The sequence below is a fragment of the Trachypithecus francoisi genome, unplaced genomic scaffold (assembly GCF_009764315.1).
Source record: "Trachypithecus francoisi isolate TF-2019V2 unplaced genomic scaffold, Tfra_2.0 Lachesis_group1, whole genome shotgun sequence".
Taxonomy (NCBI): domain Eukaryota; kingdom Metazoa; phylum Chordata; class Mammalia; order Primates; family Cercopithecidae; genus Trachypithecus; species Trachypithecus francoisi.
The window spans coordinates 104,138,086-104,159,646 of record NW_022681454.1 but is presented as its reverse complement, the minus strand read 5'-3'; the positions used below and the strand labels follow the sequence as shown (position 1 = coordinate 104,159,646).

Here is a 21,561-nt window from a genome sequence, read left to right as displayed (position 1 = left end):
CTCTGAAGAGTTTAGTAAGATGGTCAGATTTGCATCCTTTGCCACAGTGTAGACTGTGGCTTTGAGCATATCCAAGTTAGAAGCCAGAAGACCAGTAATATGTTGAGGTTGTTCAGACAAGAGAATTGAGGTTGAACTAGGGAATAGGGAAAGATTGCAAACTGCGTTGGTATAATATTTAGAAGTAACATCTGTAGGGCTTTGTGATTGAATTAATGTATGGGAAAGGGAAGGAACCACTCTTAGGATTGTGGGTGTGTAGTGTGGTCTTCCTTGATTTGGGAAGTATAGGAGAGAATGCAAACTTGAGAGAAAAGGGACTGGATTTAGTTTTGGACATGCTTAGTTTTTGGCACCTGTGGTATATGCAGGTGGACATAGGAAGAATTTGGGCATGTGTGTTTAATTTCAGGACAGAGTTCAGGGTTCAAGCTTCAGTGTTGATATATGTGTTGTAGTTTATACTGTGAAGGCACTTGAGAGAAATGCGCAAGAACTATGTAAGGTGAGCAGTGGGCTGTGGCGGGAGTGTGGGCAACTCCAGTGTTAAGGGATGGGTGAAGTAGGAGGAGCCCAGGTGGAGTCTGCCTAGGAAGGATCAGGGAATAACATTATAGGCATCCATAGGCATAACAGTGGGAAAGCAGCAAAGAGGCCTGGTATTTTAAATACTGAAAAGTACCTGTTGTTAAGGAAAAGTTGTTGTATGATTTGTTAGTTCATTACGCTAAAAAATTTTTTTAGAGACAAGATCTCACTCTGTCACTGAGGCTGGAGTGTAGTGACTATTCACAGGTACAGTTGTAGCCTGGAACTCCTGGGCTCAAGTGATCCTCCTGTCTCAGCCTCCCCAAGTAGCTGGGACTATAAGCGTGCTGCACCACTGCCTTTAGCCATTCATTTGTTTTAAATGGATGAAGGGACTTGTACTTGTTTGTTGCTGGGGAGCAGGGAACCCAGCAAAGGGGGAATGCTGAAGATTTCAAGTGGAGTAGAGAGACTGGGTTGAACAAGGTCCTGTAGGAGGCCATGAAAGGGAAGGGAATTCCTAATATGTGAAGATAGAAGTGGCAGGGAGAAAAGGATCATTAGTATGTAGATAAATTTGTATGACAGAGAAGAGATTTTGTATGACAGAGACGAGATTTTGCTTGAAAGAGAAGAGATTGAGATCTTATGCTTGGGGATTTGTTTTTTTTTTTTTAAACATGAAGTATGGTCATCTGGTCAGAGTGGAAGTAGATAAGGATTGTCAGAGGGACCAAGGAAGGTGGCAAATGCTAAAATGAGCTGTGTGGAAAAAGGATGGTAGAAATTGCAGGCACCAACTTTGAAAATATTGACAACTACACTTTGGTTAATGGAGTATAAATGTGGAACAAAGGGAGAATTAGGTTTTGAAGACCAGAAAGAAGAAAAGATTGACTTATGAAGGAAACATTGTTCCAAAGGACAGAGTGGGGAGGGTTTAGAGGGAACTACAAGGGTGGTTACTAGAGAGTTGGGAGTTAGGAGCAGAAAAGTTAAGTTTTGGGAGTGTTAGAGAGGAGAAGTGGCTGCAGGGGGCTTGCATTTGGCAAAGAAACTAGCCTCAGGATTCTGAATGAATCTTTCTCGTGCAGTTGTTTTCATGCCAGCTTAGGCTGGGTTTGAATGTGACTTTAGAGAGAAGCCTGATGACACCTGCATTCAAGCTGGGCTTTGGCTCAGGATCCACATAGAATTTGGGTGAAAGAGTTTGTGGTGCATTCATTGTTTTCCTTCTGTAACTCCCCAGTATTCTGGGTTAGTAGAACAGTATGCCTTTTAAAATTGTCACGAGTAATAGGAATTAACCTAATAATTTCTTGGATTTTTTTTCAGTTTATATTTAAAAACATAAATTTTGTCTATTTCCCACTAAATTAGATGAGAAGCACTTTTTACTCATTTGTAATATTAACATAGTACCTTTTTGATTTGCGTGATCATTTTTTATTTATTTTTATTTTTTATTTTTTTAAGGATCGCAACAATGCAAGGCAGATTCATGAGGGTGCAAGTTTACCATTTTTTGAAGTATTTGTTGATGCTCCTCTGCATGTTTGTGAACAGAGGGATGTCAAAGGACTCTACAAAAAAGCCCGGGCAGGAGAAATTAAAGGTCAGTAATATTTTCTTCCCAGTTTCACTTTGCTTAGGATATTTTCTAAGAGATTGGAAATGTTAGAGTAACTTGGAGCTCCTTGAGGAGAGAATGTAGTTCTTATTACACTATTCTATCCCTCAGGCATAGCAGCAGTGCCTGGTGCTGGGCTAAATGAGTCTTGTTGATCCTTTTGGAATCCTGTTCAGTAGCCAGAGTTGGGGCTTGGGAGTTGGTGAAAACCTGCTTGAGAAAATTAGGTGCTTAACATTAAGTTGGACATCAGCTGCCTGCTGCCACCAATTCTACTTTCTTTGTTCCAGGGAAAATGGAGGAAATCCCATAGCTATTGGAAAAAATGCCTGAATGATAAGCATCTTGATGACGAGGATAATGCCTTGTACTTTATTACAATCCTTGGAATGGTCCCTTATTCATTTCATGTACCATTGTTGAATTTAGATGGAATTAACATATCACTGATTCTATTAAAATATATACAGCTGACCCTGCACATCTGTGGGTTCCACGTGTGTAGTTTCAACTGACGTGAATTGCAAATATTCCAGAAGAAACAATATAAAATAATACAGCAATTAAAAAATAGTATAAATAACAAATATAGTATAACATCTATTTATATAACATTTACATTGTACTAGGTATAATCTAGAGATGATTTAAAGTATATAAGAGAATGAACATAGGTTATATGCAAATAGTACACCATTTTATGTAAGAGACTTGCACATCCTCACATTTTGGTATTCACAGGGAGTCCTGGAACAAATCCACTTGATTACCAAGGGCCAGCTCTATACCTCGCTTTTTAGGTTTTATGGTCCACTTCCCAGAGTTTCAACTGTGGTGGACATTTAGACATTGAGGGAGAAATTTAGAAGCCAGCTCTGCTCTGGCCTTTGATATCAATCATACTATTTATCTTGTAGACATTCCTTGACTTGTCCTGTTCTATTATTGTTAACAGAAACAAAGGACTTGCTGTATTTAAAAAAAAAAAGAAAGAAAGAAAGAAAAAACAACTAACTAAAGATAGCATTGTTTAGGAATCAGTGAGTCCTGCAGGTAACTTTTAAGTTTGCCTTCCCAGCAGGGAATGTGATAGTCTGAGACTGTCACAGGAACTCCCGGGAACTCTCTCAATGATAGATTTTGGCATTCAGTTTTTGGCCCTGAAAAGAAAAAGATAGAGTGGGAAGGAAAATGGTGGTTATTCTGGGTTCTTCTGTATTTGGACCTGGGAATGCTTTGGCAGTTGGGTCAAGTTCCATCTGCTGTGATAACATTAGTTCCATGGGCAAGGCTGACCTCAGGTAATGGGACTATGGAGAATCAGTTCCTTGATGGGGACTCCTGCCTGTCAACCCTCTACCCCATTAAGCTGTTACTTTCTTGACTTAGAAAGAGCAGGCTGCTTGACCAGAATAATTTAGGACAATTGGAGGAAAACCTGTTTAACCCTTCACCTCCTATATTACTGTCTCAGTGGCCAGTTTTCAGATCAGTCTTTGTGTAGAAATTTGGCACAGAAAAGCAAAATGGTGGATCCTAAATAAAGTCTAAACCTTTTACTTATTTTAATTGTAGTTGGTTTTGTTGTTTTTGCAAGAATGGATTGGTGAGGGAAGAAGGTTTGTCATCCTGGCTGGAGTAAGCTGCTGGTGAGCAGGGAGATCATAGTGAACATTTTTGTGTGTTTAGAATTTAGCACAGTACATCACCCAAAGCATATAGCTGTGACACACACAGTTAATGCTTGTTGGATGGATGAGAAGGTGGAGTGGGAGTGGAATATTCAACACACATTTGCCAATGCTTTCGTGACGAAAAGAGTTGAACTCTTGTAAAATACTTGAAGAGATTTATTCTGAACCAAATGCGATTGACCGTGGCCCATGACACAGCCCTCAGGAGGTCCTGAGAACATGTGCCCAAGGTGGTCGGGGCATAGCTTGGTTTTATACATTTTAGAGAGGCATGAGACATCAATCAAATACATAAAAGAAATCTATTGGTTTGGTCCAGAAAGATGGGACAACTCAAAGCCAGGTTGTCGTGTGTCTTCTAGGATATAAGTGAATTTAAAAGTTTTCTGGTTGACAATTGGTTGGGTTTGTCTAAAGACCTGGGATTGATAGAAGGAGAATGTTCAGGTTAAGATAAAGATTGTGGAGACCAAAGTTCTTTTGAAGTCTTACGGTGGCTACCCTTAGAGACAATAGATGACAGATGTTTCCTGTTCAGATCTTAATCTCTTTTGGGAGGGTCTGGAAGAAAAAAATACAGTTTTGTTAATAAAGATTCTTTAAAGATGCAAATTTCCCCCCACAAAAAACAGCTTTGCAGGACCATTTCAAAATATGGCAAAGAAATATGTTTCGGGGAAAATGTTTTGATTTTCTTCTTGTCTTGCAATGTTATGCCAGAGTCAGGTTGGAAAAGAAGTCATGATATATAGGGTTAAATAAAACCTATCTGATGAAAATTTATGGTTTGTAGGGCATGACTTCCCAGGCCCCTTAGACAGGAATTGGGGCAAGATAAACAGTGAAAGTTTAGTCCTCAGCTTTCTGTTTGCAAGGTATGTATTTGGTGCCAGGTATTCAAAGATGAATAAGACCTTGTCCACAATGCTCTTGAGTCTCTTACAGTTTGTACTCTATAACTGGGAGTGTGTTTGTATTAGTCCAGTTTCTTGTTTACTTTCTCAATTGTTGACTATATTCCCCTGAGTAGAGGTTCATAAAATGTTCCTTAGGTTAGTGTGTGTGTGTGTGTGTGTGTGTGTCTGTATGCATACACTGATATTTAGGTTTGCCATGGTGCTGGAGTTCCTGATTGTAGAGTCGCTTATTTTTTTAAAAAGCTTTTACTTGTAAATGGTGCTTAACAAGTTCCCTATCAACTCTGTTTCAAAGCTGTAATGGTAAACATTCCAGGACAGACAAGATTGTGTATGTTCACGGGGCCTCAGGCTGTTACAGACCTTTACGTGACATTTATTGGACAGTCATTATATCCTTGCATCATTCATTATGTTATCTCGATTATTTTCATGATGACTACTTAAGATAGTTTTTATTACCTACTTAAATATGTTTTTCCTCATAATTTACATTTATCATTGTAATCACTTATGGATAAATTATCTAGTAGGAGAACTCCAGGGCTTCTAAAATGTTAAGCCACCTCTTCTAACCCAGTGCTTGTCAAGCTTTGCTGCATGTAAGCATTTCCCTGGGAACTTTTAAAAATCCAGTGCCAAGGCTGTACTGCAGACCAGTGAAATAAGAATCTCATGGGGTGGGACCCGGTGATTCCAGTATATCGTCGCATTTGAGAATCAGAGCTTAACAATTAGTGTTCTTAACCGGAATTTTTTTTTCCCCAGCCATTTTCTTGTGACACACTGCTACATGGGAATACTGGTAATGCAGAAATTTTTTCTTGAGTTCAGGACTGCAGGGGATGCTTAGAAATAGGAAATAGAAAAAAATGAAATAAGTGGGCTGTAGTTTTGTAGTCTATATTATTGAACCCTTTTGCTAGCTGTATTTCTTAATATTAATGGTAATGATTTTAAATTCATGCGTACCATTCTAACCTAAGAGTGACCTAAGCTTTCCAAGATAGACAAGCCTTGAATGACTTACGTGTGAGGTAAGGTCAGGGGTATAAGATAGGAATAGCCTATCTTTAACTCGGCTAACCCTCTCTGGACGATTGTCATCTATTTGCTCTTTCCTTAGCAGTTATATGGTAACACATATACTGTAGGAAAAATCTAAATAGTGGTTATTACTAAAATTATATTTGATTGTGTAATTTATTTTGTGATCTATTTACTATCCTTATTTATGTTTAGTTTAAGCAAATAGTAGTTGATTTGACTTAACACTTGTTATCTGATGGCAGAAGAAGCCTGCAGAGCTTCAATTTGTCCACGGATAATTCTTATGAATATACTGGACAGATTGACTTAGTGTTTGTTTTTGCGTTGAGAAGAAAATAATCTTGTCAGGTTTGGTTTTTTGTCCATGTCCTGTAGAGAAATTGAGATGCTTTGGATCCCCTGATATTAATTCCGTACATCTTCACAGGCAACTTGGGCATTTTTTTAAGACAAAAAAGAAAGAGAAAAGGTGACAAAAGTAGCAGAATTGATTCTTACTATTTGTGAATTCGATATTTATGAATTTGCCTACTTGACAAAATGTATTTGTAATCTCCACATCAATACTCCTGGCACTTTCACGGTCAGTGCAGCACGTCTGACACACCTGACACAGTTCCCAGCGAAAATCGACAAGACAGCACTTTGCCTTCTGGGTTTAGTTCTCAAACTATAAAAAGTTTTTCTTTGTGCAGCCTATTTGGTGCCACATTTTTTACATATTTATGCAATTTTGGGTAGTTTTGCAGTTTAAAATGGCCCCCAGTACAGGAAAAAAAAAAAAAGTTTAATTAGAAATCTCCCAAGAAAGACACCTCATTACTATAATCCTGTGACTTGGAGGACAGCGCAGATACTAACTTGAATGTAGCAGAGGTCTGCGCTGAAAAAACGAAGCAATTTTAATTTTATTTTCCATCCTACTCTGTTATCTGGTACCTTTCACAGGTTTCACTGGGATCGATTCTGAATATGAAAAGCCAGAAGCCCCTGAGCTGGTGCTGAAAACAGACTCCTGTGATGTAAATGACTGTGTCCAGCAAGTTGTGGAACTTCTACAGGAACGGGTAAGAGAAGATGAAAGAAGGAATCATCAGAGAAAAATTATATCTCTCTCATAATCTTCCCCCTCCAAAAAAAAATGGTGGTGTTAATGTTGAGTGACATTTATATTTTAAATGCTTTGAAATGCCAACAGTGTTCTGTGTCTGTATGTCAGTGTGAGGTGTTTTGGGGAACACCATGAATGTGCGGTATATGAAATATCGCCGTCAGTATAAACCTCAGGAGGCTTAGGAGTCAAACAGTCTTGTACTTTACCAGTAATTTTACCACAAAAAAATACCTAACAGAAAATCCAGCCATGATTGTTCAGTCCTGTAACTTGATAGTGTTGTATTTTTCAATTTGAGGTATACAAAGTAGTTAACTTTTCTTAGACATTTAGAGCGCCCACATTTTCCTTGTGATAACATGATGATCTCCTTATGGGTGGATTCTAGAGAGGGACCTGTGGAGGATGTAAGTTTCTAGGACATAAGGACCTTTGGGTGGCTGGGCATATGGAGGCATGAAGAGGCTTGATGTTCTCCAGGGTACTCAGGTCCACTAGCAAGTGCAGGGTTCCTTCAGACTTTAGTCTGGGTTTTTAGAAGTTTTCTTTCCCTTGTGCTTTGTCCATACTACCCTCAGTCCCCTTTCCCCTTTTCGTTGGAGGGTTACATAGTTCACTATAGTTGGAGAGGATCTGGCCTCTGTGTGGGTAGAGGTCTTGGGTCAGTGATTACCCTGTCACCTTGTCATGCATCCACCCTTTGCTGTTAAGTCCTGACCTAGGGGTACACAGAAAATGAGGCATCATCTTTCTTCATTCTGTCCTAACTGTGAGTTTTGGAGTTCGAACTCCCTCTTAGTCTACAAAATCCTGTAATAAACCTCTTTCATCTAGTGTATCTTATAAACCTCTTTCATCTAGTCTGTCTTACTGGATATATTCGACATACAACTTTAAAGAAATTTCTTTGTCTGAATATATTATAAACATTTAGCCTTTGATTTTTTCCACATTATATCTACCAGGTAGATAATGTGGGACTTTCCTTCCTATTTTATTTATTTTATCCAAACATTGTAGCTGAATAAATATAAATAATGTAAATCAATATGCTCTGATGTTTTTCTCTGTATTTACTGTTCAGATATCATTATTTGCAGGTCACTGAGACATCCCAGGAGGTTTTTGCTTCGTCATCTCTGCCTTCTAGGTTTCTTTTTAAATGACTTCTGCACTCTTGTTCTAATCCTGTTGTTCTACTTTTAGCTTCCTTCTCATCTCTCCAAAGCTGCCCCAGCATCCATTCTTTCATCATCCATCATCAACCACACATTGATTAAAAGCCCACCTTTGTAGATTTTACAGTGCTAGGCGCTAGTAATGCAAAGATTTATCAGCAGTGTCTCCATCCTTGAGGAATTTACATTATAAGTGATAGAAACAGACATAAGAGTGTTTAACTCCTAGGAAGTGTGTTAGAAATCATGATTTCAGTTATGTCCATGGCATACTGGGAGGCACAGGGGAATGAATTTGGAAAGGCTTTTTATCAGTCTTTCTCATCTGTTTGTTCGTTTTTAGAAAATACTTTTACTGGGCATAGAATTCTGCATTGACAGATTTTTTTTTTTCTTTTAGTGCTTTAAAGATGTTCCATTTTTTTTTTGTTTGCTTCATGTCTAATGAGAAGTATAATGTGATTCTTTGTTCCTCTGTGTGATTTTTTTTTGTGTATGAATTTAAGATTTTCTGTTACTCCTTGGATTTTAGTGGGTTTAATATCATGTGTCTAGGTCTTGTAGTTGATTTAGGTCTTTTTTCTTCCTGTTTAGAATTCCCCAACCTGCTTGGGTAGATACATATTTTTTTTCATTAGTTTTTGAAAACTCTTGGCCATTATCATGTTAAGTATTTCCTTTGCCTTTTTCACTCTTCTTCTGGTACTCTAGTTACCCATATGTTAAATAATATATTGTCCCACAGTTTTTAGGTGCTGTGTTTCTTTCATCCCTTTTCTGTTAACATTTTAGCTTTGATAATTTCTAATAACTGATTTTTAAGTTTGCTGATTCCTTAACTGTATCCAATCTATTGATATGCTCATAGAAGGAATTTTTAAATTCTGATAATCATTAAAAAACAATTCTCATTATTTGACTTTTTTTTTTGACATTTTTCTGTTGAAATTCTCCATCTCTCCATGCATGCTGTCCACTTTTTCATTAGATCCTTTAACCTAATCCTAGTTAAAAAGCCCTAGATTGAGGATTGCTTGAACCTGGGAGGTAGAGGTTGCAGTGATCTGAGATTACACCGCTGCACTCCAGCCTGGGTGACAAACTGAGACTGTCTCAAAGGAAAAAAAAAAAAAATTCCTGCCTTATGGTTTGAACATGTGTGTTATTTCTGAATCTCATTTTGTTGAGATTTCTTTGTCATATCTCTTGACAGTGGGTAGTTTTTCTTGCTTTTTGGTGTATCTTGTAATTTTTTGTGAATGCTGGACATTATGTCTAGATGTACAGTAGAGATTGAGGTAGTGTTTATGTCATGGGCATGTTTCATTTTCTGTCATACTGTTTTTTTTTTTTTTTTTTTTTTTTTTTTTTTTGAGACGGAGTCTTGCTCTGCCGCCCAGGCTGGAGTGCAGTGGCCGGGTCTCAGCTCACTGCAAGCTCCGCCTCCTGGGTTTACGCCATTCTCCTGCCTCAGCCTCCCAAGCAGCTGGGACTACAGGCGCCCGCCATGTCGCCCGGCTAGTTTTTTTTTGTATTTTTTAGTAGAGACGGGGTTTCACCATGTTAGCCAGGATGGTCTCGATCTCCTGACCTCGTGATCCGCCCGTCTCGGCCTCCCAAAGTGCTGGGATTACAGGCTTGAGCCACCGCGCCCGGCCCATTTTCTGTCATACTGTTATTGTAGTAGGTTGATTTAGCCCTCAGCTGGATTTGGCTGTCCTTACTCCTTATGAAGTTATTCTTACTGCATCACAGGCTTCAAATTTCTGCAGTGGTGGGCTCTTCTACCTTGTACTTAGCATGGGGCCTGGCCTGCTCTTGGGTTTTTCTTAGTGTTCCTCCTTCATCCTCAGTGTTCCCAGAAGGAGTCTTCTTCCTGTTTGTCTCTCAGCAGCATACTGCTGTGGCTTATCACTTGGTGCTAGGCTCATGACTGGGAAGTGGTGATGATTCTTAGTTTCCTGGCCCACCTTCAGTCTAAGGCTTGAACTGTGTTCCTGAGTCTTGAGGTGGGTTTTTCTCAGTGCTTCTTCCTCTCCCTGCGTAACAGCTAATCTCTGCTTTCACCCTGGGAGGCTTGGAGGGGAGTTTTCTTTTCCTCACATGCATTAGCATGTTTTGTATCTGTTTTGTACTGGCTACCTGGTTTGTATGAATGCAGGGTCTTGAGCCCAAAAGGATTTCCTTCATCTCCTTCTTTTTGGCAGACCATATTTGCTTCCACCCCTCCCCCAGAAACAGAGGACCCTGGGAAGGTTTGAGGGTTTCCTTTCCTTTTTCTTTAGCTTAAAGGCTTTTGTGGTTATGAAAGAAGGGTCTAGTGAGTGAGCATAGTTTTTTTTTGCCTGTGCCCCACTGAGGAAGACTCTTTTTAGTCTCTAGACCTCCTCCTGATTTATGTTCTGAGCACCTGCCATAGGCATGTTTGTGAGTGAGTTCAGGACCCCTTGTGTGTGGTACCCCCGGTCCCCCATTGTACTAAGCCTGTCACACTAGTCCACACTCAGCCTTTAAAAGTTTTAAAGACATTTTAGCTCTTTTCCTCTTACCTGCCTTTATTGTAGCCACCTCTTCCTTCCATGTTCTGCTAAAGGTAAGCAGTTCATGTGCCTGATCTTTTCTTGGTGGGACTTGTCACTTGTTTCACTACTTTTTTTCACCTCAGTTCTGCAATGGGCTCAAGAAAGTTTATGATTGTAGATTGGCTGGCCTTTTCATTTGTTAGGTGATGCTGTCTTTTGAAATGTCTGTTTTGTTTTCAATGCATTGTTTATCCTTTCTCTTCAGTTTTACTCTGTTGCTGTTGTATGTCGTTTTCTTAGAAATTTGTATAAAATTCTAGTTATAGACATAGATATTAAATCCATCTCATTTTTATTGAAACTATAGTTCTAGTATTTTTCCTTTTCATTTTGATCGTAGTTTTGTTTGAGTTTTTTTGTATACTGAACCTATCTTTTTTTAATTTGAAATTTGCCATATCAGTGTTACAAAGTTGACCCTTTTTATCTGGGGTTCTGTATCTGTGGGTTCCACATTTGTGGATTCAAACAACCATGGATTGAGAATATTCAGGAAAATTAATACAACGATGAAAAAGAATACAAATTTTAAAAAGAAAACAATGTAACAACTACTTATATAACATTTACATTGTATTAGGTATTATAAGTAATCCAGAGATGATATAAAGTGTATGGGAAGATGTATGTAGATTGTATGTGAATGCTGTGCCATTTTATATCACTTGAGCATCTGTGGATTTTGGTGTCCTCAAGGGGTCCTGGAACCAATTCCCCTCAGATACTGAGAGATGGCTATACAGTTTTATTATTTGTTTTGATTTTTTAAATATCTAGTTAGTGATTCATAAGTGTTTTATAAAATCCTAGAAAAATGCACATATTTAACAGATACCATTTTATATAATTTTATGGGGCTTATTAATCTTTGACTATAAATTCCAGATAGTTCAGACATGTTTATGGGATTATTAAGCTTGATTTGTGTTGGATGCCACAGGTTTCTCCCATCTTCGTCCCATCTTTCTCTCTTTAAATTCGTAATCACTTCTTTGGGGCCCTATTTAGAATAGTATCCTTTGGGTTTGACACTTTCCCTATGTATAAGCTCTTTTTTTTCTTCAGGGAGGAGGATAATTTTAAGTTTTTCTTGGAAAAAAAAAAACAAAACAAAACTTGGTTTTGAGAAAATTTTGCAGCTCTTCACTTATTTTTTCACTAACGTTCTTCCTGTTCCAGGATTCAATCCAGGATTCCACATTGTATTCAGGGTTCAGTTGGTTTTTAACTATAATTCTATATAATGAAAATACAGATTCCTGTGGTATTTGTGATGCACAGGACTTTGCATCTTGCGTTTTTTTCTCTGATGATTTAAAAACTGAAGGTAAATTGACACTGTGTGATTTTAGGATCATACTATCCCATATTCCCCTAACTGGTTACCACACCTCCAGTTCTGTGTGCCCTTTTGTCCATCCTATGATATTCACAAAATCATCTTTCTAAAGTGTAGTCTAAGCATTTCCCTTTTTTGCTCTAAAACACTTACTGATTTTCCCATTGTTTATGGAATTGAGACGATTTGTATGCCAGGTGTGGTGGTTCACACTTGTAATCCCAGCACTTTGGGAAACTGAAGCAGGAAGATTGCTTGAGGCCAGGAGTTCAAGACCAGCCTGGGCAACATAGTGAGATCCTGTCTCTGTCTCCGAAAATTTTTTTTAAAAAGTAGTCAGGTGTGGTGGCATGTCCCAACCATTCAGGAGGCTGAGGCTGGAGGATCTCTTGAGCCCAGGAGTTTGAGGCTGCAGAGAGCTATGATTGTGCCACTGCCCTCCAGCCTGGATGGCAGAGTGAGACCCTGTCTGAAATTAAAAAAAAATAATAAAATAAAATACATCACTGAAAATAAGATAAAATAAAGAGGAGAGATGATTTGTGTTCACAATTCTTCATAGTTTGGTGCTATTGCTTGTCTTATCTCTGTGGTCTTAGTTAATGCCTTTCTCCTAATTTATTTGTACCTAATTAATGATTATGCTAATTGTTCTTCCTTTCATATGGATACTAATCTATATTATGCCTGCTAGACAATCTGATGATTGGACAGTTTCATTGAAAAAGAAGGATAGATAAGAAATTAACATTTGCTGAGTCCTTATTATAAGGGACATATATATGTAGTATGTTGTCTTTTAAAATAACTTGTTCTGTTTATTTCAGTTGGAAAAATGGCCTTTTTTTCCTAATTTAGCTTCCAACTATCTCTCACCTGAATTACTGTGGTAGTTTTCCAAATGGTCTTTGTGTTAAGCTCTTTTCATATGTTGTTTAATTTTATTCATACAGTACACATTTGAAGTAGTTCAGAGAAATGAAGAAACTTGTTCATGGACATGTTGGATTCTGCATCTAGAATTTCAGTCATTTTCTTACACCTCTGGCTTTTACTTTCAGGAGTGTTCTCCTTACACTTAAGTGAGATGTAATTAAATCTACATCCAGTAAGGGATTCTGATTGTGTTCATTTAGGAGAGAGAAATTTTCTTTTGAAAAACTGTTAATTTTTATCTTAAAGGTGGGTGGTGACAAAAGAAGAAATGCAAATGCCTACTTAATTTGATAGCTTTCTTTTGATATCACCCTCCTTTTCAATATTTGTTACATGCTTTTCTGAATAAATGACTTCACTTCCCAATGAAAGCATATGTATTTCTCTGTTGTACTTAGTTGATCTTTTTAGTTAATTTAATCGATGGTGCTATATGTGGTAGGCACTTTTGTGAACACTGGAGATGTGGCAGTGAATTAACCAATAAACATTTTGGCCTCATGGACCTTAATGTTTGGTCTTCACCACTGTTATTTTGTTTATAGGGTATAGACTAGAATGACCATATATAGATTCATTTATTTCTCTTCTTTTATACTATGATGTAGAATTTTAAAATGCAATTGAAGGAAGAAATACACATATACACACAACTATATCTGGCATTTATTTTCTTTTGGTTGTTTTTCTTACTAAGTTGAATCCCAGTGGGCATTAGGGCACATGGAGAAACCAGTGAATACCTGACATTCAGCTCAAAGTTTATCCTTAGACATGCCAGTTGTGCATTTGCCCACTGTACTTCATTGCAAAGTGACTTGCTATAATGTGTACTTTTCATATCGAACTGCCTGTAGCCAGGGGTAGCAAATTCAGTTCATTCAACTTCATTGTTATCACAAAGACATTTGCTAGGTTTTCCAAAGGTGGGTTATGGGAGGACACACAGTACAATCTAAATATAGATGGGGAGGTGAAGGGGATGAATATATCACGTACCATGTTGCTTTAAAGCAAGGAATAATAACTAAATCTATGTAGCTTTAGAGTATGTGTTTGGAGTAGGGAGGTGAAGGTTAGGGGTCCTACATTAACCAGCATTATGTAAAAGGATATATAAACATGTGTGCTGAAAGAGAATGCCATGGGCAGTATGTTAGGGTTCTCTAGAGGGACAGAACTAATGGAATATATATATACACACACATATATACACATATATATACACACATATATACACATCATATATACACACACATATATACACACACACACACACACACACACATATATATATATGAGTTTATTAAGTATTAATTTGCATGATCACAAGGTCCCACAGTAGGCCATCTGCAGCCTGAGGAGCAAGGAGAGCCAGTCTGAGTTCCAAAACTGAAGAACTTGGAGTCTGATGTTTGAGGGCAGGAAGCATCCAGCATGGGAGAAAGGTGTAGGCTGGGAGGCTAGGCCAGTCTCTTTTTTCACATTTTCCTGCCTGTTTATATTCTAGTCGTGCTTATAGCTGATTAGATGGTGTCCACCCAGATTAAGAATGGGTCTGCGTTTCCTAGCCCACTGACTCAAATGTTAATCTCCTTTGGCAATGCCCTCACAGACGCACCCAGGATCAGTAGTTTGTATCCTTTCCATCCAATCAAGTTGACACATGGTATTAACCATCACAGGCAGAGATGGAGACCATCAGTAGTAACTTATCAGTTGAACTCTTACTATGTGTTAGGCCCTGTGTTAGGTACTGCAGTGGCATTATTGCATCCAATTTACATTGAAACTGATAAGTATTTATAATTATCTTCATTTTGCTGATGAGGAAACAGATTCCAGAGGTGAAGTTATTTCTCCCAGATAGTTCAGTTAGAGAGAGTGAGGTTTGCACACAGTTCTGATTGGTTCTGCAGCCTACACACTCATGTTTCTACTACACTGCCTTTACTTGTATCCAGATTCTTTCCATTTCTAGTTTATTTCTGAAATAGAATCTTTTCTCTGACTCTCTTTCACATTCCTTGATCAGTTGTTCCCTAACTGTAGTTGGGATTAAGAAATGGAAGAGGCATGGGCATTTCGTTGACCTTAGAAAGATTATTTCTTGAGTACTTTTAAAGTACTTGAGCAGATCAAAGACAACACTATCTGGGTTGGAAAGAATGTTCATTAAAGAAATAAACTGCTCATACCTGTGCCCAGCTAGTGTGAAATGCTTGTTCTGTGTAAGCGCAATAAGAAAGGTGTTTGTAGGTTATCTAATTTTCCTTGGAAAGAGGCACATTTTGCCTAGTGAATTATGATTTCTGTAAGTCCTAAAACATAAATCTAAGTGGTAAAGGGTTATACTCTCTATAATGACAACTTTATTTCTAAAATAAGCTAAGTACATTTTATCCACTTTTCAAGCTTAGTTTTCTAAGACTTTTGAAGACTATTTTCCTCACAATAACCAGTTTGTTTAATCTCTGATATCATCTGGTATCCAGTGATTCAATTTAAATTTGACCCTAGCTATCTGGAGTTAGCTCAGCCCTCACAGGTTAAGGGCTCACTCCTATACACTGCCCTGTTTTAGATCCCAGCCCAAATGGGGTGCCCAGGCTACCCACTTTCTTGCCTGGCTGATAATAAATCCAAGATTTCCTACCTCCCTACCTTGTCCCCACACTAGGTTTGATCATTGGCTAGGACAACTCACAGAACTCAGTAAAATGCTTTATTTGCTACTCCCAGTTTCTTATAGACTCAGTAACAGCCAGATGGAAGAGAGATGTGCAGGGAAGGGGTGGCAGAGCTTCCATGTTTTCTCCATGATCTTCAACCCCACCCCCAACCCAGTACCTCCGTGTGCTCACCAACCAGGAGGCTCTCTGAACCCCATCATTTAGACGTTTTTATGTAGGCTTTAAGTTGCACGTTTGATTAAATCATAGGCCATTGGTGATTGAACTCAATCTCTCTAATGCCTTTCTGCTCCCCAGAGGTCAGGGGAGAAGAGTGAAGCTGAAAGTTTCAACCCTGTGATGGTGACTTGGACTTTCTGGTCCCAGTCCTCATCATGAAGCTGTCTAGGAGCCCTTCAGCCAAGAGTCCTCTCCTCAGCACTCCAGAGACACATTGATCACTTAGGGGATTTCAAGGGTTTTAGGAGCTCTGTGCCAAGAACTGAGGACAAAGACCAAACACTGTATATATTTCCCATTGTATACCACTTCTTATTAGAGAGAAGAAAGTACTATAGTCTGGGACTTCCCAGAGAATGAAGGTGTTTGAAAAGCACCGTCTTCATGGAAATAATAGTGGTAGGTAGAGTTTGCTTTTATCTGTTGCTCTGTATTCCTTTGGAGAGACTCTTTGGAAGTGAATTGTAACTGGAAGAGTTTAATGGTCTTCAGTAAGATACAGTATTTATTTCATTGTCCAAGAAAAATGTTTTTAGTATGCTGTACAATGGATAGTATAGGATGATGGGTCCTTTGGTTACCATGGATACTTTACATAAAGTTAAGAATTCTCTGTCATTTTCTGGGTTGCCTTCTCTTTCACTGTGACTATGTAATATAATCGGGATAGATAAAGTGGTCATTCATAAAAAGGCTGCATTTCTCAGCATTTTCTCACAGCATCTTCACTTTCTTTGTTTGGTATGTATTTATTTAAGAAAATAGGAGACACTAACAAATCAGGATTTTTTATTTTCCTAGACCCTAAATTGGTCACTAGATGGCCTGCTAGTATTGCATTTTAACTTGGCTTGTTATGACATAAGGAAGTAGACTTCTTGCTGCTGGTTTTAATCTAAAGTGATACTTTAAATACTGTTTTAAAATCTACCAGGAACTCTAGATTTACTAGTGCTATAAATTATTTAAAGGTTTGTCTTTTTAAGAAATGGTGGTTTAGTGCTCTAAGTGGGTTTTATGCTGCACATAAAAGCCAGACTTTGCAGCTTAGTTTTAAAGTGTTGCCAGAATGTCGTTTGGTGTTCATGCTTTGGATGCATGTAGTTTAGATAATAGAAATTTAATAGTTACATAAAAATATGAATGTGCCCTTGTGTTCAAATCTGTTGGGCAGATTTGGCTCAAGAAAAAAGTACAGAAAGTATTTAAAGGAAAACTTAAAATGTGGAATCATTGTATTAACATGTTCAGAGTTCTTTAGGAAGATTAAAATGAGAGGCGAGAGCTACCACTTTCATGTAGTGTGTGTTGTTTGCCCTGCCTGCCAGTTTCCAGGTGAAAACAAAAACAGTTGTCTGTTTTTGGATACAACATATGTTAGATCTTAGACTGTCAAAGTCAAACAAAAAACATTCTGGGTACCCTGTGTTACATTTTAAAATTAAATTAATACTTATAAATTTATAATATCTCTAGACTTACAGGTTACAGAATTCACCTCTCATTAATAGTAGAGTATGGGTCATTTACTGATCCCCTGCTCAGGAGGACTCCTAGGACCTCCCTGAGCCCCCTTCACCCTTCAGTGCTGGGTGACTGGAGCCTTTCAGATTGGAGGTGAGGTGTCCAGGTATGTGCAGACTTTTTCCTGGCCTGGCTTGTGATCTATTTGTGTTTTAAAGGACATTTCATGAAACAAAGGGTTTTATATGTACAAACTGAAGAAGAGCACGTTGTTTCTAATAGCTCTGTCTGTGGAAATCCTAATGAATCCCAAATAAAGTGGATAGCTTATGTGGCAGGGACTTCAACTTTCTGTTGTCCAGATATCTTGTCTCACTTTGAGGTGGTTTTGCTCCTTTCAGATGTTTAGTAGTGGTTTTGGAAACTGAGATTTGTCACTGGAATGTGCTAGAAGCTGGCAGCATCTGCATGTTTAAGATTCTTTTTATATTCCTGTTAGAGACTGAGTCCTTTTGTCTTTACACATAGAATCTGTGTATAACACATTTCCACAGACTGAGCAGATGCTCCCAGTTCCTCTTGATTCATGCTATTTTTGCATTAATTCCCAAAGCGTTCACTCTATGTATCTTTTTTAGAAGAGAAAAACAGTAGCAACCTTTTGAATGTTTATTTTGGCATTGGTTAGGTATCAGAAGAATTTTGTATTGAAGTTATGAGGCTAAAATCCATTTAAAAATATCGTTGGTGTGAATTTTGAAAAGGGAAGAGTTTCATGAAATGCTTCTAATGAAAAAGTTATTTTGACTCAAAAACAAAATAATGAAAAAATTTCTTTTCTTGAAAAGAAAGTGGTTATAACCTTTGTTAATACATGTAAAGTAGCATATTAATAAAAAAGTATGCTCAATTATGAATAACTTTATTAGTGCACAAAACATTTCAGTAATTTGATGGGGCTTACAGTATAGATATTGTCCTTTTCGTGTTCAAAATAGTTACCTTGGAGATAGATTTGATCGCAAATTATTTGTACATTTTTTTTTTAACTTGGGGATATGGTTGGAAGGTAATGGTAGACATCTAGACATCATCTATGGAAATATGTTAGTGCAGAGTTCTTATTTGGAACACCTCTTCAGAGGAAGCGGAGATGCACCTGAGTGTGCTCTAGGTGTTGTGGGGGCTTCGGGGTGGAGGGAAGAGAATAGCCCCAGCCCTGTGCCTGGAGCATTGCGGTGGGCCATGCACACTGCTGCTGGTCTTCAGTCTTTGTGAGCTGAACTAGGGATGCTGGTTTAGGAAACCAGTTAAACATGCCTTGTTGTGGCCAGTAAAAATCAGAAGATGTGTCTGCTGCATGCTTTCCTCTGCTTCTCTAGAATTGTGACAATTTTCAGCAGTAAACCTGGGGGAGACTAGTAAAGCCCCATAGTCAGCGTACAGAAAGATATCCCATCCTTACAATAATACACATTTCAGAGATGGCAAAGAAAGTTTTATATAGAGTTTTTCTTATCATTGAAGTTGAGAATGAGATTCTTCTCTTTTCTGGAGTCCTTTGTCATTTGTTCCCAGGCTGCGTATCCTGCTAAGTGATACTCAGTAGTGGAAATGGAGGTTCTTGATTATTCACAGTGGCAGGGTTTGGAACAGTCGGTTGCAAATTGCTTACTTGTCTTTAGTAGAACTGTTTAGGCCTAACTGAAATATTGAATATCTTTTATTTTTCTCTAGAACCTTGGCAACGCATTGAAAGATCACATGCTGATTAAAAACTTGGGAATTATGTTTAATAAAATCATGAAAATAAGAAAAATTTGTGTGACAAAATACTTAATACCTTAGTTTTCAGTATTTCTCAACTATATGACCTTGGAAGATATAGTCTAGTTTCTTGGACTTCAATTCACTCATCTGTGAAATGGGAAATAATTAAAGTGCCTGTCTCAGGATTGTGCAGAGGATTCTATGAGTTGATATATGCAGAGTGCTTAAACAGTTCCTGGCATGTAGCAAGTGTAGTCTAATTATTGAGTATTCTTTTTGTGTTAAGTCCATTGAAAGACAGTATTGCAGGGATTTGGGTCAAGTCGTTGACCTCTCTTGGGCCTCGATTTCCTCTGTAAAGAGGGGATAGCAGTAGTTTCTTCTGCCTTCGTAAGTAGGACTATGTGAAGATTAATGGATTAAAATTCACATGAAGCCCTTAGAACAATGTGTGGTGTTATAGTCAGTTCTCACTAATGTTATCCTCCACTGTTCAGGTACTTTAAGTCACTAGATTGTCACAACAGTCCTATAACATGTATGTGTGTATCTTTTTGTATTTTTTTTTTTAAACAACTGGGAGACACGTTGTAAGATGCTTAAGATTGCACTCTTAGAATTGGAACTCAGGGCCGGGCGTGGTGGCTCAAGCCTGTAATCCCAGCACTTTGGGAGGCCGAGACGGGCGGATCATGAGGTCAGGAGATCGAGACCATCCTGGCTAACATGGTGAAACCCCGTCTCTACTAAAAATACAAAAAAAAAAACTAGCCGGGCGAAGTGGCGGGCGCCTGTAGTCCCAGCTACTCCGGAGGCTGAGGCAGGAGAATGGCGTAAACCCGGGAGGCGGAACTTGCAGTGAGCTGAGATCCGGCCACTGCACTCCAGCCCGGATGACAGAGCAAGACTCCGTCTCAAAAAAAAAAAAAAAAAAAAAGAATTGGAACTCAGATCTTAAACAGCCTCTGCCCTCTGTTTTTACTTCATATTCTTAGTGATAAGAATATTGGAAATAACTGACCTATAGACCCCTGTTGCTTTTTGTATCTTGTTGGTTTTAAAGATGTTATGTCCCTGAAGCTTTGTGATTATGTAAATATGTAAGTGTCGAGTGAAACCGTATCATACTCTTCCTCACAAAAGTCCTAATGAGTGCCTGACTTTTTGTGTAACTTGTTATGTTTAGTGTTTTCTCCCCCTAGTATAGAGGATTTCAGTTCTTTACTTTGTAGCTGCAGAGAATCTGTATGCCTCAAGGCATCTTTGGAGGCTTTACATATCCAAGAAGCTAATTGAACATACGGAATGTATGTGTAGTTCACTTAATGCACATCATATTGTCATTCTAGGAAAAATTGACTCTCAATTTTTATTTTCTACTTGAAATAATAGGCTTTGTACAGACTGCTAAACTACCATTTGTCCTGTGATGTGCCTATGGATGGAGACCAGATCAAAGGGAAGATAGAAAAATGGCAATGATAACCGTATCTGGGATACAGGGTGATTTGTTTTTCTCATTCCCAAGTTCTCTTTGCTGCTATTTTATAATTTAAAATAGATGTATTAAAATAATTCTGGAGTTGGAAGATAAGCTATATCTCGTGCTAGATTTAAGGAAGAGTCCTTTTTTTTTTTTTTTTTTCTATATGTGGTTTCCCCTCCTGGTATTATGTATAAATTATGTGTATTTACTTGTCACTGCTTTGAACTCCTTGGCAAAATTTAAGACATGCCCTCTATAGTGTGGGTTCATTAGAAATAATCTGCCCCATTAGTGCATGGTTGTATCATTCATATTTGTATCTACAAAGAGCACATAGAAGCAGCTGATGGAACATTCTTCCTTCACCATTATTTTTTAATGCCCTCATGTATTATTTACCCTCAGTAAACACAATAGTTAGCTTTTGGCTATGGGTGCCTGCTGGAAGGTTAATTGCAGAAGACTTGGCAGGTATATGAAGAGTCTAATGCTGTGCCGGGTTTGTGCCTTACACACTTTCCTGCTTTCCTCCTGTGAACAGTGAGACCATAGAGGGACAAGGGGCCTCCAGAAAATGTCGTTCATGTCTGCACCCCAGGAGCAGCGCAGCTGGTTGAATTTGCTATTGTGTATAGCAGTGTTTATTTCTTGTCTGTCTTTTGATTTTAACATTTCTTTTTCTTTTCCTTGATGTTTATTCTTCTTTTATTTATTTTTTTAATTATTAGAAAGGACAAAGACTTTGAATTTACCAGTAGGAGGAGCCTGATTTCGGCATATATTTAGCCATTGCTGAACTGTCTCTTGTTCCGTCTTTGAGGAAACAGGATGTGTGAGAAAGTAGGAGAAATGTAAGATAATATTTCTTTTTAGGTTTTCAGAACCCATAGTTGTTGATTGATTGAGTGGTAGCACCTAGGTCTTTCCTGAAGTCATCTGGCTTCGATTGACATATCTGCCT

The 21,561-nt window shown here is 38.2% G+C and overlaps 1 protein-coding gene across 1 annotated transcript in view; it reads left to right on the top strand.

Moving 5' to 3' along the window:
- PAPSS1 (3'-phosphoadenosine 5'-phosphosulfate synthase 1) overlaps positions 1 to 21,561 on the top strand; it is a 103,969-nt gene that overhangs the window by 31,486 nt on the left and 50,922 nt on the right. The window contains exons 4-5 of the mRNA XM_033214941.1: positions 2,005 to 2,143; positions 6,768 to 6,886. Of these exons, the coding sequence (XP_033070832.1) occupies positions 2,005 to 2,143; positions 6,768 to 6,886 (258 nt within the window). The remainder of the gene's footprint in view (positions 1 to 2,004; positions 2,144 to 6,767; positions 6,887 to 21,561) is intronic.